The sequence below is a fragment of the Onychomys torridus genome, chromosome 8 (genome assembly GCF_903995425.1).
Source record: "Onychomys torridus chromosome 8, mOncTor1.1, whole genome shotgun sequence".
Taxonomy (NCBI): Eukaryota; Metazoa; Chordata; class Mammalia; order Rodentia; family Cricetidae; genus Onychomys; species Onychomys torridus.
The window spans coordinates 68,999,166-69,019,525 of record NC_050450.1 but is presented as its reverse complement, the minus strand read 5'-3'; the positions used below and the strand labels follow the sequence as shown (position 1 = coordinate 69,019,525).

General features: G+C 41.1%; 1 protein-coding gene across 3 annotated transcripts in view; it reads left to right on the top strand.

Annotated features, from left to right (window-relative positions):
- The window catches only part of Myo1d (myosin ID), a 298,063-nt gene that overhangs the window by 100,888 nt on the left and 176,815 nt on the right, over positions 1 to 20,360 (top strand). For 2 of the 3 annotated variants that reach the window (XM_036194795.1, XM_036194793.1), the window contains 5 exons: positions 21 to 135; positions 5,169 to 5,339; positions 9,841 to 9,911; positions 13,278 to 13,352; positions 18,504 to 18,636. In XM_036194795.1, the coding sequence (XP_036050688.1) occupies positions 21 to 135; positions 5,169 to 5,339; positions 9,841 to 9,911; positions 13,278 to 13,352; positions 18,504 to 18,636 (565 nt within the window). Of the gene's footprint in view, positions 1 to 20; positions 136 to 5,168; positions 5,340 to 9,840; positions 9,912 to 12,867; positions 13,032 to 13,277; positions 13,353 to 18,503; positions 18,637 to 20,360 lie in introns of those variants that run through there. The other variant, XR_004945597.1, reaches the window with a different exon arrangement.

The following is a 20,360-nucleotide window of genomic DNA, read 5'->3' as shown; positions in this document are numbered from 1 at the left end:
ACATATCCCATCTCCTGTAGCTTTGAACAGTTCTGCATTAACTACTGCAACGAGAAACTGCAGCAGCTGTTTATTCAGCTGGTTCTGAAGCAGGAGCAAGAAGAGTACCAGCGGGAAGGCATCCCTTGGAAACATGTGAGTGCCCTTGTGGGGAGTGTCTCCCTGTGCTGCCCGCCTTGCATTCCTCCTGACCTTCTTGGGTTCTTGAACCCTTGACCCAAGCCTTCCTCCTTGAGATCGGCTAATCCAGTCATGCTAGTGAGGTTGGTACCATTCCTCTAATCATTTAGATCAGATCTCCTGCCTTGTCGGTGCCCAGGACGTGCCCAGTTCAGCCTCAAGCCTCACATCAGCTGGGTAGCTGGTGCCACGTGGCTTCCTGGTTGCTTTTGGTCTGCTAGAGTTGACTGGCATCACTCAAAGTTCACTCTTTGGACTTAAATGAGATGAACTTCCTTCCAGCCCCAGCTGCTGCTGCTGCTGCTGCTGCTCCTCCTCCTCCTCCTCCTCCTCTTCCTCCTCCTCCTCCTCCTCCCCTCTCCTCTGTGCACTAAGTGGCACACACTGCTCTCAGCTGTTGAGGAGCCGTCTGAAGCCTGTGCGTTGGAATGCTGGAACGCTTTATTCCTGTCCAGTTCCGCGCTCTTCCTTCTGCTGCCACCTCTCTTCTCGTGCTCTCTGTGGACCTTTGCCAACTCTGCCAATGCGCTATGGATAGGAAGTAGCACTGGTCCGGCCGGGCTGAAAGGCTGGCTCCCTGGGCTTTCCCATTCTCTGCCAGCAGACCACCTGGCCCTGACAGAAATGAGACTGAGTATTCTTCTTGGACATTCGTCTTTTTAAAAACGATTTTGGGAGTAGGCTTTTAAAAACTGATTTTCTATAACTATCTGGTGTTTTCTTGTAGTTGTTTGTTTCTTTGTATGTGTGTGAGAGAGAGAGATTTTTGTAATTTGTTTGTTTTGGGTTTTTTGAGGCATAGTCAGATGTTTCCCAGGCTGGCCTCAAACCTTCTGTGAAACCAAGCCTGACCTCGTGCTCTAATTCTCCCTCCACCTCTGAGTCCTGGGATTACAGGCTTTCACTGCCATGCCTGGTGCCAAGTTTTATAAACTGTGCACTCTCTCACCGCACAATGAAAAGCAACCCTGCATTTGTTCTTTGACAGCAAGCACAGTAGCAGTAAAAGCTATTTGAAATGTCATATTAAAGCTTTTTTATATTCATACCTTCCTAGTTTCTATTTCCACTTATTCATTTTAAAAAGGGAGAGAGGTATAATAAATAGCATTTCTGCCTCAAACTGCATCCTTGCCTTCCAACATGTGTTAAATATTAGAATGCCATAAAATTCCATTTACTATATTAGCTTAAATTTTTACATATTTAAAATAAACCAGACTTGTCAGTTTTATTATAAAAGAGAACTGCCTGTTTGATTTAAACAGTGACCTCTCATAGCTATTTAAAATATAGGTCAAGCCAGGCGGTGGTGGCACACGCCTTTAATCCCAGCAGTAAAGAGGCAGAGGCAGGCAGATCTCTCAGTTCTAGGACAGTCAGGGATACACAGAGAAAAAAAACTAAATAAATAAATACTAAATAAATAAAAATGAAACATAACTCAATTAAATTTATGTGAAGTTTCCTAAGAATAACCTGTTGTTTAATATACAAGATAACTGAAGCTGAGGCTTTTTGTTAGTGTGAATCTTATCATAAAACCTGTTATTCAGATGGGATTTGGAGGTACTATCCAAAATGGCCTTTGAAACTGGTTGTGGCGGCACATTTGTAATTTCAGCACTCCAGAGACTGAGACAGGAGAATCCCAAGTTTGAGGCCAGCCACGGCCAGTACGACCCTGTCAAAAAAAAAACAAAAAACAAAACAAAAACAAACAAACAAAAAAAAAACCCAAAAACCCCACAAAACATTAAACCAAACAGACAGAAACTCCTTTCACAATCAGAATATCAAGCTCCACAGGCTTGGTTGATAGCTGGAAGAGTAATAGCTGCAGCAGTGTCTAATCCAGATACCTCGGGAAAGCTCAGAAACCCTAGAGATGATGGGATTTGGAAGAACTGAAACAGACAGGACCATGAAGGGAACAGGACCCAACTCCCAGGTGACAGAAACAATAGGTTGGTATGCACCAGTATTGCAAGCTGTTTCCCTCGGAACCCCAAACTTCTAAGCATTGTGATTCTTCTATTGTTACAGAACATTTGTAAGAGGAAAACATAAACATGTGTGCCATCAACCCAGCCTTAGCATTTATCCGAGTTGCCCTCCTCATGCCACTGTGCCTTCCTACATGTTCCAGGTTACATTGAAGTTACTCAGACATCCCATTACTTCATCTGTGATTTTCAGTGTATCTAGGAAATAAATACTCCTGCAAAAACTGTAACCGTAGTTCTATGATCCCATCCCCAAAATTAACAACAATTCCTTTAATATCATTTCCTATTTCTTATGTTGTTTTGTTGTTGTTGATGGTGACAGTTTGCTTGATTGGATCCAGATAAGGATTTTGCATTAAGATTGATTGATTGGCTGGTTGGTTGATTGATTGATTGATTGATAGGTTTCTCACATAGGTCTGGGCTCATTCCTTCTCTCCTCACCCCTTTTTCCTCCTTCATAATCTTTTGTTGAAAAGAGTGAGCACTTTCACCGTAGTAAGCATTTTTTTCTGTAAGATTTCCCAGCCCAGATTATGCTAATCCAATTCCTGAAGTGTCATTAACACATTTCTGTGTACCTATGTATTCTGAGTATTGGAGATTAAATCTAGTGTTCAGAATTAGTTTTTCTCCACAGCCTGTTTCATGATTTATATGTGAATGCCTACCAGGAGTTCATAAAATCTGATTATCCCTCTGATTTCATTTGCTTCAAAAGTTTATAAATAATATATTTTTAATTTCTATTTATGTGTATGTACACACTTGTATATATGTGCACCACATGGTTACAGGTTCCATTTAGGTCAGAAGGGAGTATTAGGACCCGTGGAACTGTAGTTTCAGGTGGTTGTGAGCCATCTGGTGTGGGTGCTGAGAACTAAATCAGGTATCTCTGCAAAGAGCAGTAAGAACTCTTAAGCACTGAGCCATCATCTCTGGAGCCCCTACAAATCATTTTAACTATTGAAATCTTCACACTCTAGTGAACTCTCATAAAGTTAAAATGCAATTCATTTGTTTATGTGAAGCTTTCTAAGAATGTATTATATACATTATATTACTTATATAGACATAATATAGCTGAAGTTTAGATTTTATAGCAAATTTAATTATAAAGATTCCATAGGCATAGGCAAGCAAACTGCTATTAAAGGTGTTTGTATATGAAGTGAGGATGTGACACAGGACCTCCATATCCATAAGCCATTCTGTCACAACTCTTCCATCTCTCTGTGTGTCTTGTAAAAAACTCACGGGCATTCTGGGTTACCAAAGGAACCTGATTTTAAAAGCATGCTTTAAGTAATGCTTGAAGCACCATTAAACTTAAAACCAAGAGTTACTGGAATCTTCAGCAAAATCACTGGCTTCTAGGAATACAGTTAGAATTTCAATACATTGGAACTGATGTCTGAAATGTCAGCTGGTGATGATTCCTGCATTTGTGTATTTTAGGATATTTTTCTAAAGGTGGAAATAACTTTTCTCCCTAACTGAAAACACAATAACTCCCCACAATAGTCATCACTGTTTAAAAGCAGGTCTCTCTACCCCAGTTATGGACTAGGTAATTTTTGCAGTAGGGCTGTCCTAGGAATTGGAGGGTTTAACAACATCCTGACCTTCACCCATCAACACCTATAGCATTCCCCAGCCATGACAATCAAAACTGTCCACTGACATTACTAAATGTCCACACAGAAAAAATTAACCTCAGTTGAGAATCAAAGATTCAGACAAACCAGAAAAGTGTTTAAAAAAAAAAAAAAAAAGCTGAGGGAGGGGGTAGGGGTGGGATGACACTCAATTTTCAGGCTTTCGTCTCAAAGGAAACTCAGAAGAAAAAAAAAAAACACAAAAGACTAGAAATGGAGCTGAAAGCCGCAGCAAATGACTGCATAGGCCTGTAGATATGAAAGCCTGAAGCTGGAGCCCATAAGACACTGTTGTGTTCTGCTGTGAGTCTGTAGAGCTTTCAGGAGGTAATGGAGACGATGCCTTAGTTAGGTGCCTCTGACATGAGATGCGATACATCAGCACACAGTACTGAAATGTTTGCTCATCGGTGGCTCACCGTCGTGACATACAGCTTGCCTGAGAGAGGCCTGTGAAGGCTGTGTCTACGCTGCCATCCGAGCAGGAAGATGGTAGTAGATTTCCGTCTACACCTTGTATATGTTAAAATTGCTAAAAAGCCCAAAGTTCTTAACTTCATTTGCTTCGTGGAAACAAGTGGAAAGCTTATTTTTTTGTTTGTTTGGTTTTGGTTTTGGTTTTTTTTGGGGGGAGGGGGTTTCGAGACAGGGTTTCTCTGTGTAGCTTTGCACTTTTTTTCCTGGAACTCATTTGGTAGCCCAGGCTGGCCTCGAACTCACAGAGATCCACCTGGCTCATGGAAAGCTTATTTTTATCTTCTATATATACTTAGGTCTCCATTAATTTTTGAAAAGTTTCAAAAGTGTTAGATTCATATGCTTTCTAACTTTGGGGAAACTGGAGGAAATTCTTTTTTGGATTTTTGTCAATGCACGTCACATGAATAGAACTGCAGATTCCATGGAGTACTTGACTTCGTCAGAAGAAGAACATCAAGTGATATTTTCAAGTCATCTGCTAGCACTCAGTGGAAACTGTTTCATGACTACTGGCAAACAGACTGGGGACTCACAGACTGAAGGAGTGGGATCAGGTGTAGGACTGGGCGACAGGAAGGACTCAGACAAGAATTAATCACATTTGCCTCAGTCCATGGTCATCCCTGGTGTCTCCTTCCTGGCAGAAGGAGCACGCAGACAGTAAGTGAGACCCCTCTGTTAAAATGTGTGCTCATTTTAGTGCTTGACCCCACTAATGCTGTCTGCCTTTTTGACACTGGGGTGTTACACAAGTCTGTGAACCGAAGAGAGACACCTGTGTGCCTTGTCCATCAGGGGTCCCATTCTCTTGGGCATTGCTTTCTTGCTTGTCCTACAGATTGATTACTTCAACAACCAGATCATTGTGGATCTTGTGGAGCAGCAGCACAAGGGCATCATTGCAATCCTGGACGATGCTTGTATGAATGTTGGCAAAGTCACCGACGGAATGTTCCTCGAGGCCCTGAACAGTAAATTGGGCAAACATGGTCATTTTTCCAGCCGAAAGGTAATAATGAGCTATGGGATTTTTGCTGGTTGTTTGACAGGGCAACATTTGCTTTACATTGGGTTAAGAGAATGTACACTCAAATAAGGGGAAAGGCATGAATGTCTGGTAAATGATGTATCACTGTGGGTGAGTTCTGCTTCTCTGATAACAATGATGAGATTGACAAAAATTATAGTATCCAGGAGAGGGAGCTACAGACTGTGGAATTTGCTAGATGCAGGAAAAATGAACACGATTCTTTAGAAAGCATGATGTCATTTATAACCAATAGGTGCTGAGTCCTTGCTCATGTGCTAGAATTTTATGTCTGCATCTGGTAATTCTGGCATAAGAAATTGCTTTTGTCCATGACTTTTCGCCATAATCCTCATTTATTAAATACGGAATGTGCGCTGCAATCTTTAAACCCTATGACTTGCCTAAAAGTGAGAAATTCTAGCTGCAGTCCCTGTTATTATAGAGAAATGCATTCTTTCTGTGTATTGAGCATCCATCCAGCTCTCCATTTTTTTACAATCTAAAAGTGTTACAAATAAATCACATTTGTATAATAATTGGCGGCAGTTGTGGTTATCAGATATTTGTACTAGACCTTATATGCAGTGTGTTTAGGTGTCTGTGTTGGGGAGGGATACCTCATCATCATCATCCCAGTCTTCCCCACAAATGCAAGCTTGTCTAGTAACCAGGCGCTGCCAGGAAAGCAGGCCCTGTTCCTTCACATCCAGAGAGAAATGGGAAGGCACTCTGTTCTGTAAATCTGTGGCATGTTGCCACTGTCTCATGAATAAATCTACTTCCTAACTACATCCCTTTTAGAGTTATATAACCCGAACAGAGAAATTCCACTATTAACTAGAGAAGGTGTAAATCATCTTAAAATTGTTTCTTGACTGACATTTGTCTCAGGCCAATTATTTATAGCTACAACTTGGTCTTCAGCTCCTTCAGCCTGATCTTTGCTGTTAAGGGCCTTGGTCCCTTCAGCCAGCTCTCATTTGTACTCAAAGGTCTAATTAAATGCCTCTCATTTGACAGATCTAGTCCTTGGTGCTGGGCCCAAAACTGCACAAAGTAAAAAAAAACTTAAGTCACAGGGAGATATTTCAAGGGCACCTTTATCCAGGCAAATCCTGTCTGTGAGGGAGTTTAGAGATGCCCGTTGTCATCACAGCTCAGGTTCTGAGGATTCATCTACTACTGCACCCTCTAGATACTAGATAGTGTTAGTGAAATTACATTGGACTGGTCATGATCCTACTGAATAAATCTTACTTAAATTGTTTTTATTTAAATGGATATCTGCAAGTCTCAAACATGAGACCCCAAATCATTATTCTATCTTTCACCCTGGCCATTTATATAACTGAGTTAAGTAAATTTGTCAGAAAAAAAATGATGATAATTTTTTTTCACTTTTATATGTATGAGTATTTTGCCTGCATGTCTGTTTACCATGTGCATGCAATGCCCTCAAAGGCAAGGAGAAGGTTTCAGATACCCTCATGCTGGAGTTATAGCTCGTTGTAAGCTGCCGTGTGGGTGCTGGGACTTGAAACCAGGTCCTCTGGAAGAGCAGCCCAGTGCTCTTAACCACTGAGCCATTTCTCCAGCCTCCTTAAACAAATACTTTTGAAGTGTAATCTCATTGTTTTCTTTTTTGTTTTTTGAGATGGACTCTAGCTTTGAGTTACCCACACTGACCTCAAACTCCTGGGCTTTGGTGAGATCCTCAACTACTCCAATAACTAGTGCTAGAGGTGTATGCCATACACCAAGCTGGAATCTTATTCTTAAGGGCACCTGAACATCTTGTGTTTAATCACTTGCTAATGATTTGATAGGAAATGCTAAATAGTAACTTATATATGGATTTCTTACTCTTTTATTTGTTTATTCATTCATTCCCCCTTTTTTTTTGGAGCTGAGGATCAAACCCCGGGCCTTCTGCTTGCTAGGCAAGCACTCTACCACTGAGCTAAATCCCCAACCCCTCATTCATTCCTTTTTTTGGTAGAAGTCCCAGTTTCCCAACAGACCAAGTACCTACTTCTTTTTCCCCCTCCCTCAGTATACCTTGGACAAATACTGAGATGGAACTATTTAAAGTATGTTCTTCTGGAGAATATGTGTATATGTGGTATGCGTATGTGTTCCTCTGTGAGCGTATGGAGGTCAGAAGTCAATGGTCTATATCATCTCTGTTACTCTCCAACTTATAAAAGATAATTTACATTTGTTTACTTATGTATTCATATGTGTACATGTACATGCATGTCTTGGCACACATGTGGAAGTCAGAGGACAACTTGCAGGAGTTGGTTCTCTCCACCATGTAGCTTCCAAGATTCAAACTCAGACATGGTGTTAAGCACCTTTACCCACTGAGCCATGCCACTGGCCTTCTAGTTTATTTTTTGAGACAAGGTCTCTCACTGAGCCTGGACCTCCCTGATTGAGCTATACTGGCCGGCCAGCAAGCTTCATCTGCCTTACCAGCACTGGGGTCACAGACCCAACTTTTATGTGGAGTGCTGGGGATCCAAATCAAGTCCTCACATTTGTGCAGCAAGCACTTCAGCAACCAAGTCATTTCCCCAGCCCCATCTTTTGAGGAATTTAGGAGAGAAATTACACAGCCAAGCTGTTAGAATATTTAAGTCACTACACACCTTTTTGTTAAATAATGCTATTGGCTTGTATGTTGAGCCAGGTGTCATTTGCTACTGCTAACTGACCAGGTAGACTTACTGGCTTATTAAATGAAAGACTGCTGGCTTTTATTTGGGGATAAAAATCTTCCTTTTGCATTAAAGGTATCATGGAGAGGCAGTCACATGATCCAAACAACCATAAAATATTTTAAAATAAAAGGTTAAATAATAAGTATATAGTAAAATATAATTTTTGTGTTGAGGAAAACAAAATAGCTTTGCATTTTATCTGAATATAAGAATGGCCTGTCATTGGAGTCTTTTTCCTTCAAGAATTTTACAAAGTAAAGGATTTTTTCAAAAGGGCAGTGAGGGGGTGGGCTACAGAGAGGGCTCAACAGGAAAGAGCGCATACCGGCCTTGCAGAGGACCAGAGTTCAGTTCTTAGCACCCATGTCAGGCAGCTTACACCTGCCTTAACTCCAGATCCAGGACATCTGAAGCCCTCTTCTGGCCTCTAATGGCACCCATGCTCACAATGAACAACCCTAATACACACAATTAAAAGTAAAGTACATCTTTGAGAGAGCAGGGGAGGATATATTTTGGAGAGTCCTCTATATTAGATGCTTTGGTCTCAAAGTTCATTTAACTCTCTACTTTCTCAGATTGAAGAATTATTAAAAGAGACATAGCAAACCTCCAATTTCCTATAATTCTTCGTTTGTGAAACTCTTAGACATTGTTTCTTTAGCATCTGAAGCCTACTGTCCTGGATAAGATTGTATGCTGTATGACATTAGCATCTAAATGGTACTAGTATTACAATACTAAGTGGTGTCATGTAGATTTTTACTCATCTGCCTGTCTGGGGCCTACTATAGCAAAGAAAAGTTGGAGGAAGTCATGAAGAAATCCAGGGCCATATAAAGCCTGCCATTTCTTAAAGTATTCCCCTTCAATGAGAAACAGATATGCAAGGTTGCTCTTCTGTGAAGAATACCTAAACTGGAGTCTGGCTCAGCAGGCAAGGCCTGGAGCCTTGCCAGGGCGACCACTTATTAGCAATGTAATATAGTGCCAACTGCCTACCTCACTGCGTCTTCATCTCCATGTATGTGAGGGAGACATTGTTATACTTTAAGAGTAGATTATGAGAACTGTGGAATGTCCGTGCCTTACAGATAGTGAGCTCTCAGTGTGGTCCTCCCAAGTGGAGCATGGAAAAGAAGGGTTTAAGTGTTAGAAGACATTGCATGTCTGTTTCTCAGAGAGCCATACTTCTTCCATTGCTGGCTGCCCCACCTGCCAGGGACCATCCTTTATATCCAACTAAATAAAGGGCATCATTCATCGACCTCTGACCACATTGGGCATGGAATAGCCATATTTCACATCCATTATCCAGACCTAACCACTTGGCCATGTCTACTGTTAGATCAGCCAGCAAATGGAGGCCAGTTGTGTGCTATGTGGGTTTCTGTCAAAAGCCTTGTCAGCCATGTTTTTTTGAGGGTTTTTTTTTTTGTTTTTTTTTTTTTTTTTTTTTAGTGGGGAGGATGTTGAGACAGGGTTTCTCTGTGTAGCCCTGGCTGTCCTGGAACTCACTTTGTAGACCAGGCTGTCCTCAAACTCAGAGAGATCCGCCTGCCTCTGCCTCCCAAGTGCTGGATTAAAGGCATGCGCCACTGCTCCCAGCTGTCAGACATGTATTTAAACAGATGCCAGGGAATATGGTTTCATTTAGATATTATGATTTGTGATGCTTGATCATACTAAGTTGGAATGTATTTTTAGGAGTTAAAAATATCAGTTTTTCAAATGTATGTCCTTCTTTATCATAGACCTGTGCCTCGGACAAAATCCTAGAGTTTGATCGGGACTTTCGAATCCGGCATTATGCAGGTGATGTAGTGTGAGTATCTTACTCGGTGCCTTGCATGATGATTTGCATGCAGCCTTACTCTGGAAAACAGGACTGAGACACTGTTGGTTGGTTTTCTTTTCATGTGTGGGGGGCTTTATTTGAGGGGGGGTCATTTTGAAGATCAGCATAATTTAGTCTTTATTTGAAGAAAGTGGCATAGCTTCATTTCTATCTTGTTTCTCAGACATTTGGTTTGAGCATATGTTGTGTGACCATATATACCTCCCCATGTGGTTGGAACTCAGTAAAAAGAGGCCACTGTGTCAATAAACCTTGGAAACATGTCAGAGTCTAGGGTGGACACGTGAATAAGATGGGTTCTGCCCATAAGAACCAGCATGTTAGTGAATACAAGTAAATGCATCTTAGTCACAGGAAGGGAGGAAAGGACTTAGCTGGGAAGGCACGTGGCATTATGGAAGCAATGAGGCGTCTGGAGAAGTCTTGCTGGAGGATGCAGTGTGCTAGCAAGTTCAGCACCATAAGTGAAAGCCTGGAGACAGAGAGCAGAGTGTTGGGAGGGAACCGCAGGACACCCAGTGTGTGCAGGACACCCAGTAGCTACACAAGCAAAAGAAGTTTTACTCCATTACTGTCAGTTAGTGTTAGAGAAACAGAGTTCTTACAAGCTGCACTTTTTATTGCCTTACAATAAAACGTGACGTGAAAATACTAATTGGTGTGAAAACTACCTTGGTATGTCAGGTGCCAGGTGTTCCTGCAACAAACTATCACAAACCAGTGACTTAAAACAGCAGCTGCATGAGCTGGGGGTGTAGCTTAGTGGTAGAATGCTCCCCTGGCATAGACGAGGCTCCCAGCACTACACGAACACAGAAGCAGCACCACACAAACACAGAAGCAGAAGTTCGTGCTTTCTGTAGTCTCGTAACTCAGGCAGCAGGAAGTTCAACATTAGCTGATGGCAGGACTACACCTTTCTGGAGAAATCTACTTCTTGCAGGGAGACTCTGCCCCCTTTTTTGCTTTTTGATGCTCTGGGCATTCCTTGGGTTGTGGCTCTACCCTCTCCCCACCCCCCATGGCTGCCTCCTTGGTACATTGCTCCATCCTGAGAGTTAACCCTCTGCCACTATGTTAAAAGAATTTGGTGGCATTTCTACAACCGCCCCCCACCCACCCACCCAGGTCTTCTACTGGATTATTTCCTTCTTTCAAGATCCTTAGCATAATCACATCTCTTTACTGCAGAAGACAGCATTCCCAAGTCCCAGGAAGGCTGAGGTGACTGTCACTTGTTATGGGTCATTTTTCAGCTGCTATACTTGTTATGCATTCAGTCTTCATTCAGCCCTGTTCCTTATCTTATTGTTTAAAGAACTCTACCTTTTTCTTTCTTTATTATGTTAGGAATTCTTCCCACATAACCCATTACAAGAAGAGATTAATCAAGACAAAAGCAAATGATTATCTTTATAAATGCTGAAAAGACATTTGAAAAAACTTTAGTGTCTATTTCTGACTAAATTAAAATTCTAGAATCATAAAATAATATGGCTCAAAATTACTACCCTCTGTCAAACTAGCCATCATTGCAAGATGTACATTTCCCAGCATTTTGGTCCTGTACCCAGATTCTAGAGTACTAAGGAGAAAAGACAAGTCCCACTCAGATGCAGCCCACTAAAATAAGCCCAAGCCTCACTTACAGGCTGTTGTCTGACAATCAGGGTGGTGTGAATGCATAGCTGGACAGAGGCCTATGCCCCCAAATTCACCTGTTTTACAGAAGAATCAACTTCTACATGATGAGTAGACATCTGACCCAAACTCTCATACCGTGTTTATGGGTGAACTGAGGCAGCAGCTAGGTTTCCAGGCTCCTGGGCCAGAGTTCCAACTGGCATTCACTGCCTCAGGCTTCTCCTTTAGCCTTTCAGTCCTCTTCTGGGTTTTTATAGATTATCTTTTATATGCACAGTGCTTTATAGGTCATGGTATCTGACCACAGGGAGCTTTCCATACAAGATATACACATATTTAAGTGGTTAAATGTATATTTAAGCATATATATGTACATATACATATGTGTGCATAAGAAAAGATGGTTATAATAGCCACCCATATGAGTCATAACAACTGTTATGACAAACTCCGAGTAAGAAAACACTATAATATTTTTAGGTGTTGTGGTAAGTAAGCCCCGGGAGGCTGATGCTGCTGGGCTCGGGTGCTAGGAATTATTTTTAAAGGAAGAAGTGGGAAGGGTGGTGAAAAAATATTCAGGAAGTAGCAGGGGTGTATCCTTTCTATAGTACAGATTAGAAACGCCTAGAAAAGTAGACTGAGATCAAATCACAGTCAAACTTGAACACTATACTGTGGTCTTTGAAATTCAGTGTGTGGATTTAACAATAGATTAAGAGTAGGGTGATTTCAGATGTTCAGTTAAAAATGACAGGATGGTATTGGGAAGAAGACCAACCTGGGTTAGGCAGGCAACAAAATAATTTTGGATGTGGTGACCTTAAAATCCCTGTGGACAGCACATCTGGAATATTTCTTTTTGTTTTGCAAAATTAAGTATGTAAAGTAAATGGTTAGGGTTAGAAGCCTGGGAAGTGTTGATGTGATTCTGAACAAGAAAGTGGAGACAGACAAGAGAGTAGACCTGCTAAGGAGGGGTTGCATGTAGTTTCTGTTTGCACAGTCACCTAGCCTCCATTGGGTCGCCCAGAACCCGCAGTGTGGCTCCCTGGAGAGGCCTCTCCAATCACTGCAGCAGTACAGTTCTGCTGCCTTGTGCTCTTCTAACCAGCTGCCTGCCATCTTAGCTGGAGTTTCCAAGCCTTGCTTTCTGCCTTCCTGCAGACTGTGATGCTCCTGCATGTGCCTGCTTCCGGCCCTTCATTCTGCCTGTTGCCCCACACAGTCTGCCAGTCCTTTTCTCCTCTGCTTATCCACTTCTTACCATCCTTTGCAGTTCTCCTTGGACTCTTGTACCCCACACACTGAGTGGTACTTAGGCAAGTCTCTTGACCTCCCCACGGATGAGACAATTAGTTCCTGTATGGTGCTGTTGTGCTTTTATCTTAGGCATGCTGGATGATACATACAACTATCTATTTTGAAGTCCATCTTCTTGAGGTAAGCAATAGCCAGTACAAAATGTTCTTACTCAGAATGATGGGACCGGTGTTCACTCCCTCTGAAGGAGAGAAGCAGAGTACCTTTTATTTAGTGTGCAAAGTCTGTGGCCTTTACCTCAGAGCTAAGTGGGCCGGCTTTTAGAAGTTTGATTGCAAAACTGATCGCTGAAAGGCCTGTGAACTTCTGTGAAAAGCTCAAGCGTGACTTACGTGCAATGATACATGCATTCTGTTTTCTCTCCAGCTATTCTGCCATTGGTTTTATTGACAAAAATAAAGATACTTTATTTCAAGATTTCAAACGCCTCATGTATAACAGGTATGATTGTTTATTACCTTTACCATTGCATACTGTATGTGTATGCACGTGATTACTTTTAAGTGACAATTTTAAGAGTTTTTAGCAGACTTTTCTGCTTTGTTATGCTTAATGAATGACATGTGTATGACTTCAGGATTACAAACTCTGTAGACTTGGGGCAGGGGTTATTTACGACCAGTAAGGTTTGTCTTAATTCTCCTTGGGTTGTCTCTGTTTCTCTGTTCACTGCCACCAACCTTCTGGCACCCTGTACCAATGTAGTTAGTGGTCCCCAAGCAGGCCAGAGGTGACAAGTATCAAGCAGCCTCTGGGCCACCTAAAACTGTTACCTACACAGATTCCCACTGCAGGGCCTTTGTCCCCAGGTGTAAGCCACTCTTTTGTCAGACTAGCACCTGGCCTCAATGAGCCCTGGTCCTCACTGAGCTGAAGAATGTCCTCACAAACCACCTAAAGACAAAAGGCTATACAGAACAAAGACAGGCAAGGGATAGAACTTTAAACCCAGTATGGAGAGAAGGTTCAGGAAGATGGAAGAAGCTTCTTGGCCATCATTCTGTAGATTAGAGAACTTGTTCACTCAGTAGATTACAAAGTATGTGCTCTTGAGTCACATATCCTTCTGTGCTCTGAGATACAGCTGGGAAAACAGTTTAGAAACTGCTCCTTTTCTAATAATAAACAAACAAGCAAGTAACTTTCAGAAGAAATAGGTGAAGAGTAGAAGCGAGAGGGAGGCATTGAAAATAGGACAGCCAGCTAGAGACAGCGTCCAGCAGCTGCCTATCTGAAGTGAGAGAGGCAAGCACACTATCTGCTATCTGGAGGCAGGGAGAACAGCTGGTCCAAGGCCTCAAGGGAGGAGTCAGCTGGAGAGGATTGACAGCAGGAGGGCAGCAAGAACAACGTGCTGTACGCTAAAAGCGGAGAGAGGGCTGGGAGAAGGGAAGGAGTGAGTGTAGAGAGGGGCAGGACCAGGACCATAGTCTGTGAGCCAACATAAGGACCAAAGTATGACGAGGGGAGCCTCAGCTCTGGTGTGCTTTGTACTAGAGACATCACTAGTGCCACTGTGTAAAAAGCATAGTCACGAACAAGAGTGGAACTAGGGAGACCAGTTGAGGCTGGCTTAGCAGTGACGGGGGTGGACATGATCACCCCAAGTAATATTGAGAAAGGAGAATAAGGAATGAGTTGATGGACAGCTAGAGCCCAGATACGATGCTGGAGCCTTATGTGCGAAGACAAGGAATGTTTTGAATGTAGTAGGCTGAAGTACATGCTGCCCCCAAGTGAAAATGCCAAAAAGGCTACTGCACAAATGCATCTGCATCTCCAGAAAGATGGGACTGGAGGGAGCCATTCATGAGGTCAGTATGCTGACTGTGTATTAGAGCATGTGACTGGAAGAGTTATCCAAGGAGCGAGTAGATTTTAAAAATAACAGTAATGGAAAGAACAGGATAATTGATCCCTAAATGGCCCAGCATTTAGTCAAGGCAGAACCTAGCACAGAAACACTGAGGGCACCCTATGAGATAGAGGGAGAGCAAGAAATCCAGGGTCACAGAGGCCCAGCGGGAGGTGGGTACTTTAAGGTTTTAAAAAAAAAAGTGGGGCTTAAGAGATAGCTCAGCAATTAATTTCACTTGCTGCTCTTACAGAGGATGCCCACACCAGACAGCACACAACTGCTGATAACTCCAATTCCAAGGGATCCAATGCCCTCTCTGATCCTACTCAGCACTGAATGCGTTAGATGTACATGCGATCAGGCACATACATATGAAATAAATCTTTTTAAAAATGGAATAAAACAGTGACAAACTATATCAAATAAAAAAAAAAAGGAACAGTGCCAAGATTGCTCATGGGATAATTCATAGGCCTCTTGAAAATATTAATTTCTGGGCAGTGGTCAAGACAAATGTCTGATTGACATGGGATTGAGGGAAAATAGAAAAAGAAAAGATGGACACAAGATGTTTAAATAATTCTCTCAAGCTCTTTTGCTCTAAAATGGCTTGTCTGTGGAGGCTGAAGCCACCAAGAATGAGGATGGAGCTGGCAACAGTAGAAAGTAATAGAGACATTGAAATAGGCAAGAAGTCCATGCAAGAGCTGGGCATGGGAGAAAGTGGCTTTCAGAAAAGAGATTCAGTGTTCAGTTTATCAGGTAATATGCACCCATTTGAAGAACAAATGGCAGAGTGTAGCATTTCTCTTTGTAAGAAACGTTAAATTGGGAAAAGTAACCACACTTGACCAGTGGCGATGTCACAGTGTGTTGTCAGGCTTGTGTCCAAAAACGAGCACAAAGTGGTATTTGTTACCTTTGTGCATTTATCATGGCCCAGAGAATCAGTTGACAGAGCACCACCTCTCAGAAGTAGACTAATGTAGCCGAGGAGCACAGGACCATGTAGAAACACATGGATGTAGTTCCTGAAATATGGAATAGTCACATAAAGTGCACTACTTGCTTTAGTATGACAGGCTGTTTTCACTATTGGAAAAACCTGCATGGGAAGCCAAACAGCAGTGGAAACGTGCTTGCTAATTGACAATGAAAAATATTACCCATAGTAGCCAGTCTGCTTGGTGCTTGGTAAGCAGAGTTAGAACAAAGGAATTTAGATAAAACTAACAGTTAATAGTACTGGGCTGGAGCAAGGTGAATCCGTTTTATCATCTTCCAAAGCAGTAAAAAGATTAAGTGACTGCTCACTGTTGCTTATTGCATATATCTTTGTAATGGGAAAGACTTGCCATGAGATGGCATTTAGATGAGACACCTTTACTAATGAACACTTTTTGGTGTTTCTGTGGCTGACTAAGCTCATCTGAGTGCATCCTTTTTTTTTTTTTTTTTTTTTTTTTTTTGTATAGGTTAATGTGGCCCTTGGATCTCTAGTTCTTTAGAGCCCAACAGTTTTACATGCACACAGGAACAATGTATATGTTTTTTTCTTATGTGCACATGTGTCTGTAAATGGGAGAATGGGGCAGGTGGGTAGCCTGCCAAGTGCATGAACTTTTATTTATTCTCTTGTTGCTCAGCCAAGATCTGCCTTACCTTTTATAGATTCTGGGTTTCTGGTTTTGTTTCTCTTTTTTAAAAAATTAGACTCTAGGGCCTGGAGAGCTAGCTGCTCTTCCAGAGGACCCAAGTTCAATTCCAAGCAGCCATATCAGGTAACACACAATTGCTTGTAACTCCAGTTCCAGAGGATCTGGCACCCTCTTCTGACCTCTCCTGGCATCTGCACACATGTAACATACACACTCATATAGACATACACATAATCACATAGATAAAAGTAAATCTGCAAGATAAAAGAAAAATATCCAAGTATTAAGATATCTAAAAAACAGTTTTGGTAATTTTGTATTTATGACTTTCTGGCCTGAAAAGTCTCTCTTAAAATGACTCTGTTTGGACTCTTTTTATATCAATTCAAATATGATTTAAAAAGAATCCAATTTTCCTCCTTCCCTCCACTTACAACATAATATGAGAATACTTTCTAGTTACAGCTGATAGTTACAGTCAATAGAGGAAGAATTTGGGTTAGAAACTGCACAGATATAAACAACAGTGGTGCTCATTCTTCTGGCACATGTAAGAATTCTCAAAGTACATACAGCACAGTTTTTTATCTTTGAAAGTTCTGTTCAGTAGGTATTTGAAAGGCATTATAGGAGCCCTGTGCACCAAAAGTGAAAGGCTATCACTTGAACTACTTCTCTGCTAAAAGGAAGGAAAAACAGTGTGCTTTTAATGTGGTCGTTTTTATAAGGGTATGAATGAAAATGATGTAATAGAACTGTACAGTGGTCAAACTATCCAATGAACCAAAAGCCTCGTGTTGTTTTCTTGGCTCTTTTGGTGGTAACTGGTCCTACACAGAAGTGTGGCCCTGTCTGGGTTTGCAGACCCATATCACCGCTTCTGCCCCCTGGTATCATCCATTCCTCCATTTTCACAGTGATTATTTTGAGCAAGTGTGAAACAGAAATTCATTGTGTGCTTTAGGGAACCAACTCAGTTATCCACAAGGGAAAGGAAAATGGGCATAATGAAGGAGGTATAAGCACAATTAGCAATGAATTCCTGTGTTAATTATTGACATTTTCTTCTTTTTTAAAGATTTATTTATTTATTATGTATACAATGTTCTGCTTGCATGTATGCCTGCAGGCCAGAAGAGGGCACCAGATCTCATTACAGATGGTTGTGAGCCACCATGTGGTTGCTGGGAATTGAACTCAGGACCTCTGGAAGAGCAGCCAGTGCTCTTAACCTCTGAGCCATCTCTCCAGCCCTATTGTCATTTTCTAACTCCAAATTTGTAAGAAAACAATTCTGACGAGACAAGTTCCTCCAATGAAGCAGCATTTCCAGTTCCAGCTACTTTAAACACCCAAACACCCAAAATGAAACAGGAGGAGAATCACAGCCGAGGCACAATACAACTTTTATGAGAAAACATCTCCACAGAGACAAATAACAAGTCTGCGGCTTCAACATGGAATTGGCCTAAAGTGCATTTTTAGAACTGGATCATGGTAGCCTTAGTGTGATGTCCATATAGTGCTGGAACCACTAGAACTCCCTGTGTGTTCAGAAATCCAGCTCCAGTAGACAGCTTTGCTAGGAGACTAACAGAACAGTTCTGTTTATGTCCTTAGCTGTGTATTTGTTACCTCTTAGAAGAAGTTTCCACTCTCCTATTATCTGCCATGACACTGAGAACCATTTTCCTGCTAGCGGTTTGTCTCCGCTTTGTAGCCTTTATAAAATCTGCACTTTACAGATGTGTATGTATGTATTTATATAAGATAAGATGTGTGTGTTGTAAGAACCACATTAACTATGCAAGAGATCTACATAATAATTTAATAGATGTCACTTTAAAGAAGTTTAAAGAATTTTTTAAAGTGCTACAGTTTGGAAATTTTCTATGGTGCACTATTATTGGCCATTATATAATCATAATTTTCTGGATGCAACACTGTTTCCAGTTAGGCTCTGTGAATCCCATCTGTAGTGCACTGTGATTCCCAGGACACAGCGTGACAGGACTAATTGACCTTTTTTATCCACCTTATTTAATTCAACATTTGAATCATTTTTCTGTTTCTCAGTTCAAATCCTGTGCTGAAGACGATGTGGCCTGAAGGCAAACTGAGCATTACTGAGGTAACCAAGCGACCTCTGACTGCTGCCACCTTGTTTAAAAATTCTATGATTGCTTTAGTAGACAACCTTGCTTCAAAGGTAATTATTTTATTTTCTAGATGTCTTTTATAATTCATAGATTCCCTCTTGACAGACAATGTGGAGAATGAAGGTGTGATTTATTTTTTAGGTAATTGTCCTTAATTAAGTTGAACAGTATATATTAATTCAAAGTGAAAAATAAAATTTTTATTCCTACTTTAAAAAAAAACTGAGTAAAATATTTGTTTATATCCCAGATATATTCCTTTCTTAAATTTGAACTTTTTATTCCACAGTTAAGGTCAAGGGAGAAACTGCCATTAGGGTTTCAACTATGTGTGTGATGTACCTACCATGCCTGGAAAAAGAAACTGAACCCTGTGTTGAAAGGCAGGGCATGGCCAGAGAGGGGAAAGAATGGAGTCAGAAACAGTTGAATGTAACTATAGTCGTGCACCATCCATCCATCCATCCATGTGTTGTGTTCGAATAGCAAATGGCCAGAAGGAATTTAAACACAAATTTAGCTTATAAATTTTTTCTTCACATTGCGTCAAATGGTTGGACTACACAAATGATTAATGACAATTATTTCTAATTTTTGCTGTTTCTTTAATTCTAATGTTGTCTGATAACTTGAGTCTGGCTATTTTTCCATTTTATTTTAAGTATGAGTTTTATTTTCCTCTCGCTTAAAGAACAGATTTCTGCTCCTAACTGCTCTGTTGACAGGTTTGATAAATTAGCAGAATTCTGGGACTTGTTATTTTTAGCTCTTTTCATTATATCCTCCTCTTCTGGTAATTTTATTATATGTTTTCTTCTCTGTTATTATGTTTTTAAAAAATCTATTTTCCTTCTGAAAGAATTAATTTGCATCTCTACTTCACCGTGGTTACATTAGGCAGATGCCACAAGCACAGTTCTATTCAGTAGCTTTCTCTCTCTTCCCATCACCGTTTCTTAGCCTCCCCAACTGGCAGCACATAAGCACAGTCCATCCTCTTGTGAAATTACATTTCCAGAAACAGGGACTAACGGCTGCAATGCCATCAGCAGCCCTGGCTCTCTCATCTCTCCTTTTCTCTTGATGTCATCCTCAACCTGCTGCAGCCAGTGAGAAGAGGGCGAACCTAGGAGGAAGGCATACAGCACTGGAAAGAGCTGAGTGCTTTGTGGAGGCTACTTCCTCAATTAACTAGTGACAGAAGCATTGTCTTTAAAAACTAATAAACATATATCTGCAATCTCAGGAGGATTGCTTGCTTACTTGCACAGCAAGTTCCAGGCCAGACTTGGCTACAAAGTGAAACCCTGTCTCAAACCCAGGAACCATGAAAAGCAAATTCCAACCTTTTCTGATACATCAACACAACCCTGTACCCAGGGATTAGGAAATATCTATGCCTTTCAAGTATAAATGGGACCCTTTGCTAGAACTGACCACACGCTAGGTCCTAATGATGCAACTATTTTGAAAGAATATGTATACAGACATAATCTCTCTCCTCAGAGCAATTATTTTAATATGCTTAAAAACTCTAAAAATAAAATGCTTTCCTAAATAAGTCACACATTTAAGAGGCTATCACAATGAAATTATGAAATATTTGGGACTGCTTGACAAAGACTTTGTCAACATTTGTAGGATGTTATTAAAGTGCGCCATTTGTTATGCCTTCATAAAGCAACAAAGCTGACTAAAAGTAGATAAGTTCAACTCAAAGAGCCAGAAGACAAACTCAAAACTTAAAGAAGAAAATAATGTAATAGCAGAAATT